The sequence below is a fragment of the Bos taurus genome, chromosome 3, assembly GCF_002263795.3.
Source record: "Bos taurus isolate L1 Dominette 01449 registration number 42190680 breed Hereford chromosome 3, ARS-UCD2.0, whole genome shotgun sequence".
In the NCBI taxonomy this organism is placed as follows: Eukaryota; Metazoa; Chordata; class Mammalia; order Artiodactyla; family Bovidae; genus Bos; species Bos taurus.
Genome location: NC_037330.1, coordinates 18,641,746 through 18,650,786, shown reverse-complemented (window position 1 = coordinate 18,650,786; position 9,041 = coordinate 18,641,746). Strand labels below are relative to the sequence as shown.

Sequence of the window (9,041 nt, the reverse complement as noted above, 5' to 3'; positions counted from 1 at the left end):
AGAGTTAAAGGAAGACTCTATTGAGATACTGTAGTGGAAGTATACTGCCTGGAAGACAAGCCAGGTTATTGGGGAGTGGTTGGCAATCTCAAGGATTATATCTTGTGAGCACTTGCATAGATTGGGTTGGAGTGCAGTCAAATCTGAACACGATGAACTGAGACTTATCAGTGTGTAAGAAATAATAGTAACTTGGGTCAAGGATACGTTCTTAGAGGGAGAAAGTCCAGGAATAGAAAATATCTTATTTCTGTAAAGAATCTGCAATCTGGATGCGAAAGACCCACAAGAGAGGAAGGAAGGACCAGTGAAGCGAGCATTTCATGGGAGGGGGGGCAATCATTAGTGTCAACTGCCAAAAACATGGAGGTTAGAGGTCTTTAGGCTTGTTGGGAGAAGAGCAGTATCATCTTCAAAGGATGTAGGATGGTGGGGAAAAAAAATTGCCTCTAGAATAAAAAGAGGATGTTTAAAAGCTGTTATTATTTTTTTGATTTTTTTAATTAGAATAAATTAAATATGCTAGTACATAAAACATTCAAAAATAGAGATATTTAGAAACAGGGAAGAAAATAAATTATAACTGTCAGAAAGAGATGAGCATTGTATATATCCAGATATATTTCCTCTCTGTCTTATATAACTATCTTTAAATATAGTTGATATTATACTGAAAGCACAGATGTTGTCATGTTTTTCCACATGAGGAGTTTTCTGTATAAATTCAGATGCTTCATAAATGCACATTTTAGAGACTATGTAATAACCATCAAGGGGATATTTAGTAATTTATATAACCTATCCCCCTATTATTAGAAATTTGATTTTTTCTACTTTTTATTATTGTAAAAAATGGTGTTTTGAACATCTTTGTGAGGAAATCTTTTTCTACTTTAAATTTTTTCTTGAGGCTAAAAAAAGAAAAAAGAGAAAAAAGAAGAAAAAAAGAAAAGTAATAAAAATAATAGGTTTAATAATTAAAGATTATTAATTGGCTATCTAAAAACTTGGAAAATGAAGAAAATGTCAAAACAGAAAATAACATTTTTTGTAGTTGTCCTACTTAGAGATAACTACTGTGAAAATATTGATCTCATGCTCTGCCTGTTGATTCATTTATTAGTCTTTGAATGGAATCATTATCTACTATTTTATAATCATTGAAAGTTTAGTATCTTATTAATCCATCCTCATTTAATTAAATAATATGTTACCTCATAATTATTAATGTTTTTTGGCATTCCACAGTATCTAGTACCCATAAGTTAATTTATCATCCTTCTAATGATGGATATTTAAGTTATTTCTGATTTTTGCTATAGGTGGTGCAGTGGTAAAGAATCCTCCTACCAATGCAGAAGTCGCAGGAGATGCGATCCCTAGGTTGGGGAAATAACTGGGGGTAGGAAATAGTTACTTGCCCCAGTATTCTTGCCTGAAAAATTCCATGGACAGAAAAGCCTATTGGGCTGGGGTCGCAAAGAGTTAGACATGACTGAGCTACTAAACACACACACATACGAAATGTGCTATAACATATCTTTGTAGATAAATTTTTATTGACCTGTATGATTATTTTCTTACAATGCTGAGACATATTTAAAATATTTTATGCATATTATTGAATTTCTTTCTGGGAAGGTTGTGCTTATTTATACATCTATCAGCTGTATTTGAGAGTTTCTGTTTCTCCACACTCTCAGTTTCTCTGTGTGGTTATTAAAAACAAACAAACAGACAAACAACCTATACTAATTTGATAAGCAAAAAAGCTATTAAATTTACATTTTTTGCAGTCTAGTGAAGATTTCATACATTTATTGGTCATCAGTATAGCGTCTTTGATTGATATATTATTCATGACCTTTGTCATTTTCGTGGTCCCAGATGTATATTGCCAAGTTGTTTGCCAAAAGAGCTGATTACTTTATGCTCTAGGATACATTTTTCATTTTTGTGAATTGTCTTGAGTCTGTTTTTCATTTAAGGGATATTTTTTCATGTAGGGATATTCATTCATGTTTGAAGGTAGACTGAAAAGATCTGAAAATGTTGGAAGGGGAAGAAATTTAGGGAAATTATAGGTTCCAGAAGAAATATGAGTTGAAATGCAAGAAAACTGAGCCTCAAAAGAATGGAATGCAATGCAGATGGGGTGTTATTGCCACAGGAAATGTTATATGATGACTATTTTATTCCTTTCTTAGGTCATTACTAAGCTCTGTGAGCATAATCCTTTAATTAGTCATTTAAAAAAACAGAAATCACTGTTTGTTTTTGTTTCTGATCAGTGCCTCCAAGGCTAGGTGGAGAACGAAAGGAAAAAATGAACCAACAAAAGATATTGCTCATCCGGTTATTTAATTGTTAATTTTAATACAATGCCGTCAGAAAACCATATGGATAAGCATTTGACTGAAGTGACTTAGCAGTAGCAGTGGTTACAAGAACATCTTACGGAATCAAGTATATTTTGGATTTGTATTCTCTCTCTTCTTCATAATTATTCTGATTGCTTATTTGAGCCAGAAACTATGAAAAGAATATGTTGAGGAATAGAATTTAATGAATTTGCTCAATAAGTAAATGAATGAGTGAATCTATGACATAGATTTAGTTGCACTTGGACATGAGCAAAGAGTCAGCAATCTAGTTTAATTGGGTGTTAGGAAATCATAATTATTTTAAGTTATGGTGATAAAGGATTATTTGAGGGATAAAATTTTTCGATAAACTTGAAATTTATGTAGGAAATGTCATGATGCACAATAATACATCTATGAATTAAAGATATTTTATAATTATAAGACAGTAGTGCAGCCTCATACTTTCTACTGTCACATTATAAAAAAATCAGTGAATCAATTGAAGAACTTGATGTTTATTAAAGATTTGGAAAAGATTTTTCTGTTTTTAGTAAACAGGTAAATTGTGATAAATGGTTTCATGAGAAAGTCTGTTTTTGCTCTTGGAAGTAGCTTCACGTGGTACAATGTTTGTTTGGTATGCCATTTCTTTGCTGGTAGCTTCTGCTGATGAATATTTTATAATTTTCTCTTGTAGAAATTTAGGAGGACTTCCCTGGTGGCACAGTAGTAAAGAATCCACCTGCCAATGCAGGAGACTTGGGTTCAGTCCCTGGGTCGGGAAGATCTCCTGGAGAAGGAAATGGCAACCCACTGCAATATTCTTGCCTGGAAAATCCCATGGACATAGGAGCCTTGCAGGCTATAGTCCGTGGGTTCGCAAAAGACTCAGACATGACTTAGAGACTAAACAACATCAGCAGCAGAAATTTAGGAAGGGGATTTAAGGGATTATTAATCTTCATCTGAATGTGTGAGTATGAGCATTGAGAGTGACTGGGAGGGAAGAAGTCTGGGGCCTGTTTCGATGTATGAGGTTTCTTGGAACTTCTCCTGGGATGATGATAATGATTCATTGCTTTGGAGTGCTTGCTTCCTTTTGTGGTTCTAGTTCCTCTCTTTGAGGGCGACCCTGCTTATCTTCCAAGGCCTGGGGAGCTGATATTTGCTGTGCACCAGTAGGATCCTCATCAGGCAGAAACTCCCTGATGTACTTTTGTAGTGCTTGTCTGTCAATAAAAAAGACAAGACCATCTGAGCTGTCATTGGTGAGGGATGCACTCGACTGGTTTCTGCGGATCTCTGGGCTTGCTACACTGGCTGTCTGAGCTTGATTTTGATGCTTCCCTTGGGTTACGTTTGTTTGCTGCAGCATCTTCTCCTGCAGGGCCTCGTACAGGGGACTAGAGTGTTCTGCACCTCTCTCCACCAAACAGAGTTCTTGGTCTCTCTGCATCCTCTCTTCAAGGCCTGACTCAGAGACTGAAGGATCATGTTCTTTTGTAGAGAGACTTTGTTCTCCTGCCAGCTGTTGGGGGCTTTCAGTCTCCTCCTCCAGTGTTGCAGGGCATGTCTTTTGGGAGACTGCATTGTTCTCATCCAGACTTTTTACTAAATCCTCCTGGGCTTCTAGGGCTCCATCTTCCTCTTTTTTGGTACTTGGGCTCTGGTCCTTTAGCTCTTTTCTACTGTCTTTCTTTGTAGGGAGTTGCCTTACGGAAAGCTGTTTGGTGATGCCTGCATTTGGGGCACCTGGGATCCCTGGCTCCAGGGACTTTGTGTTTTCATCTCTCACTATGAACACCTGCGTGTCGGAGTGTCCCCTGGGCTCCACAGCTGGGCCTCGGCCTGTTGTCGCTGAGCCCTGACCCTCGTGCTCCTGTGCATGTTCCTCTGTGACCTGCTCATCCTCTCCTCTGACTGCCAGCACTGCTGCCTCCTGAACTCTCTTTTCCTCACTCAGTGCTAAGTGTTTCTGAGTTTCTGGGTTATTACTGTCACTTCCTTGCACAGACCCTCTGAATGGGTTTGTTTGACTTTGGGAATCCCCTTGCACAAACAGATCACTTGTCTCTGAGTTGCTGTCACCATCCTCTGCAGTCAGGCTGTTGGGGGTTTCAGGAGACCTCTCATCATTCTGTGTGGCCACTGGCTCAGAACCTTCCCCCTGGTAGCCGTCATCTTCCTTGACCAACTTGTCATGAATTTTGGTGGTCATCTTATTTTTTTCTCCAGATTGGTTCTCAAGTGTTGTCAACTCCCATATTCTTTCTCTTGTTCCTGGTGTCCCTTCTGCTTCAGGGGCATTTTTACTGTTCACAAGTGCTTCTGCTGTGCCTTCCTCAGCATGTCTTGCCTCTTCTCCTGGGCTGATGGCTCCTTCACTTTCGGAATCTTTCTGTTCTCCTCCTTCTGAGTTTAACTCATGTGTCTCAGAATCTTCTCCAGCATTCTTTTCTTTTGATGATTCCTGGAGTTCATGATACTTCTTATCTTCTGTTGGCTCTTCCAGAGCTGGTGGCTGAGTTTTTTCCTCAATTTGTTTCTGCCCTACTGTTTGATGGACCTCTGGACCTCTTACACCCTTCCTTTCAACTCTAACCATGGGTGTTTCTGAAACATTTCTGTTCTCACCTTGGACTGACAAGTCCCTTGTTTCATATTCTTTTTCTTGTATGGGTGGTTCTGGAGTCTCAGCTGTTCTACTCTCATCCTTGGCAGCAGCTGATTTCTGTGTCTGAGATGGTTTCCGAGCAGCAGCTTGTTTTGGCAGGTCGACATGTTCTGAACTGGGCTCATCTTTTCCCTGTACTGATGGTTCTTGTGATTTAGGGTGTCCCTTAACACCCTTCTCTCCTGCAACTTCCTGATCCTCAGATGATCCACCAGGCCTCTGTGTGGTTTCTTCCAGTGGAGAATGCAGGATTCCCAAGCTCCCTTCCTGTTCTCCAAACCGTCCTCCTGTCTCAGTGCCACTTTGTTTCCTGGCTAGTATATCTCCCTTCTGGAGAATCTCCTTATTCTGTCCCTCCCCCTTTGTGTGACTGCTGATCTGTTCTGATCCTGCCATTGGCTTACTTGTCTCACGTTGGGTTCTACTGTCACCTGTTGCTGATACATCTTGGTCCACTTTCTGGCTCTGTTCATCTCCTTTCAGATGTTGGTTCTTAGAGTCACTGTGTTCAGACGTTTCTACTGGTAGTTTGTGAGCTGTGGTATGTCCCTGTGGGTCCACCCTATTGTGTTCAACTGCTCTCTCTTCGAGGCTGAGATGAGTTGATGATGCCGTTCCTGAAGGAAGCACCACTTTGTCTTGAGTTTGTGAAGTTCCTTCTGTCCACTGGTCAGTTTCATTCGTCACCTGAAGACCCATATCATGTGGCATCCCCTCTGGTTTAGATACTTGTCTTGGTTCTGAGTTTAGTAATGACTGTGTGTCAAGGTAACAGACATTCAAAAAGCTGAAGATTGCAAGAACAAATTCATCAAAGCTGATGGCGCCATTACTGTCGATATTCAGAAGATTCAAGTTTCTCTCCACAGCGTGGATGGCACATGGCTGCATGGAAACACAGTGAAAAATCAGCCTATTTATATGTGGTCAAGTGCCCTGAGTGTCTGCATATTTTCCAAGAACCCTCTGTTTTGATTCTATTCCTCATGAACTTGGGAAATTTTCTCCAAATGTGTGTGTGTGTGTGTGTGCTCAGTCATGTCTGATTCTTTGTAATGCCATGGACTGTAGCCAGGCTCCTTTGGAATTTTCTAGGCAAGAATACTGGAGTGAGGTGCCATTTCCTACTCCAGGGGATCTTTCTTACCCAGGGATGGAACCCACATTCCTTGTGTCTCCTGCATTGGCAGGTGGATTCTTTATCTCTAGCACCACCTGGGAAGACCCTCCCCAAAGAAGGTAAGACTGTGTTGATTCTGGTTACCATTTTTGATCAGAGAACTATCTTTAAGAAGGAGCATTCATATCAATTTTGAGTTGCATGTAGATGCATCTAAGCTCAGGACTCCTCTCAGATGCCTACTTTACAGAAGCAATAGTCCCAGTGATGAAAAGCTCATTTCCCCCTAGAATTAATGACCAAGCAATTGCACAGAGTAGGGAAATGAGATTGAAAAAAAATTTGTTCAAAAGTCAATGAGTACTGAGAGCTGGTAACCAAATGTAAAATGGGGAGGGATTACGTATGCCCATCTTGCTTGTATTTTGGAGAAATGGCAAATGGAGAAGAATTTCCATAGCTCCATGAGCACTTCACCTGAAAAATGTCCTCAAATTCGCTCTGGATGAGCTGTTTCAGCTCTGTGCAGGTCAGCGTCGCTGCATCCTCCCTGGCGTACTTGTGGAATGTCTCAATTACACAGAGGATGTCTCTCAGGAGCTGAGGCATCTTTACAAACTCAGGAGACTGTGAGAAAGAACAAACAAAGCTCACTTCCTAGGATAGATCTCTCAGGAAGGAGATACCAGATCTCCCTTCCTTCTGTCCCTCCCCCAGCTCCACTGACATCATTTATTCTATTCTTTATCTTAAAATTTGTGCCAGATAATGTGGTGAGATAGGATTTTTGCACAGATAAATATTAGAAGAGATACTTCTCCCTACCCTGCAGAAAATAGAGACACTCATGTGTTCAGGGAAAGCTTTATTGTAAAAGGAGAGTAGAAAAAGAACTCAAATGTAAGTACTAAAATGTACAAATGAAGCCAACAGAGTGGTACTAATCATTTCAGCATCATCTGAGTCTGGCCACCTGTTTTCCTCCGCCCTTGGCTCAATCTAGCTCCTCATTGTAGGAAAGTATAACTTTTAAGTTAGGAAAAACTTCCAGAGGAAAGAGAAGTAACACAGAAAATCAGCCTCCATTTATGCAGGCCAAGCAACATGTTTTTACCAAGATGTGGCTCCATGAATTCACTGGTAAAACAGAGTCTCAACCCCTTAGTCATTATCCATCATTTAAATGACCCTATATTTTAATATAGGTCTGAGTCCTGTGTCTTATTGAATTGTATTCATACCTATGTCATACAAATAGTTTATAGGTTTTTAAAATGAAATTTTATTATTATTATTAATAATTTAATTATTATTATTAATAATCATCAACCTAGAGTTAAGAGTGTATTTTTTCTAAAATTCTCATACATTCTCATACAATCTCACACAAGAATAGCAGCCGAGATTCTAAATATGGTCAAGCAGATAGTCTCTGAGACTTACCTTGTTCTCGAGTGAGAGCAAGTGGAATGTGGGGCAGCGGCTGTGAGCTGACAGGAGGTGCTCAAACCTTTTATTGAGTCTCTAATTGCACAGTTAGGAAGGAGACAGCCTCTGGGTCTAAAGCCCTGATTCATCACCACCAAACCCAGTCTTCCCTCCTTCTCTACTCTCGGATTGTTTTATTTTTATTTTCTTCTTTAGGCACCTTCAGTTAAGTAATGGTTTTAGACTCATCTGAAGGAAGGGGAAAGGGTATTATCTTGTTTCATTTATTGACTTTTGCAGGTTATAGTTTTGGGGAATCTTTGAGGTGGTTGTTGGCTATTTTTCTTAACCTAAAGACACAATTACATTTCTGTTTGACAAATCACAGGACTGGCAGGGACCTCAGAAGTCATGATTCCTCTTTCTGCCCACAGGATGGACTGTATTTGACCTAGCCTGGACATATGAGTGTCAATCATGTGTTTAAAAATAGAGGCTCCAGTTCAGCATATGACAAAAGTGGAGATACCAGTTGAATTAGCTGTTTCTATGGTCTGCTCTCCTTGCCCAAAGGCAGCATTAGAAAAAAATCTGAGTGTGCAGAATTTTGCTTACCTAAGATGTGCTATTTTAAAAATGTGATTGATATCTACTCTTTAAAGGCACTTTTACAATCCAAGGAACTTAGAAATGAGCATCCATATTACTGTGTTCTTTGTGTTAAAGGGAAAGGGAGACAGAAACCATCAAGCTGAGGACAGGTAGGAAACAGCCTAAGATGCTAAGCTGGCAAATTTGGGATTACCTCCTAGATCTGCATCCCTCTTAGTGGAAACTACTTAATTAACAGGAGAATTGGGTTCAGCTTTTTTGATACTTAGAATAGAGGATGTTTTAAAAATTCTTTTCTGCTTGCAAAAGGTTTTTAGAAATAGATTCATGTAAACAAGTGTAAAGGACAAAGACCAAGATAATGGAAAGGTGGAGATAGAGATAATTATAAGAGAAGATTGAGGCTAAGGCAAGCATTGATATTGAGCAAAACCTTGTTCTGATTTTCTTGATAAACAAGACAAGTACAAGGGAGAATGTTAAACATAAACATGGCAAGGATGTTGGGGTGAAAAAAATCCGCGCTGATAGTTTCTACCTATAAGAAGTATTTCTTAGCATTCTCCCCTAAAAGGGAGAAGAATTCTACTGAGAACTGGGATATCATGCAAAGGTCATCTTAATTCTGATCCGTCAGAATCCCCTGAGTACCAACGCTTTCTCAGACACTCTGCCAGCCACTGGGGTATTTTAAATTGAGTAAGTTTTATCTCCCTGTCCTGGAGTTCACGAGCCAGCCTCATGAAAAAGGATTCAAGGAAACAGTATGTTCAAGGCTGGATTGAAGACTTGGGGGAGGAAGTAGAACTGTTTTGAAATTTTTGAAGAATTTTCATAGGGA

The 9,041-nt window shown here is 39.5% G+C and overlaps 1 protein-coding gene across 2 annotated transcripts; it reads right to left on the bottom strand.

Moving 5' to 3' along the window:
- Window positions 1-2,342: 2,342 nt before the first annotated feature.
- Window positions 2,343-8,641, bottom strand: TCHHL1 (trichohyalin like 1). 2 transcript variants are annotated; one of them, NM_001206595.1, is given in 3 exon segments: window positions 2,343-5,925; window positions 6,638-6,787; window positions 8,634-8,641. In NM_001206595.1, coding segments are annotated over 2 exon segments (2,619 nt in total). In that variant the 5' UTR covers window positions 6,770-6,787; window positions 8,634-8,641; the 3' UTR covers window positions 2,343-3,438.
- Window positions 8,642-9,041: the final 400 nt, after the last annotated feature.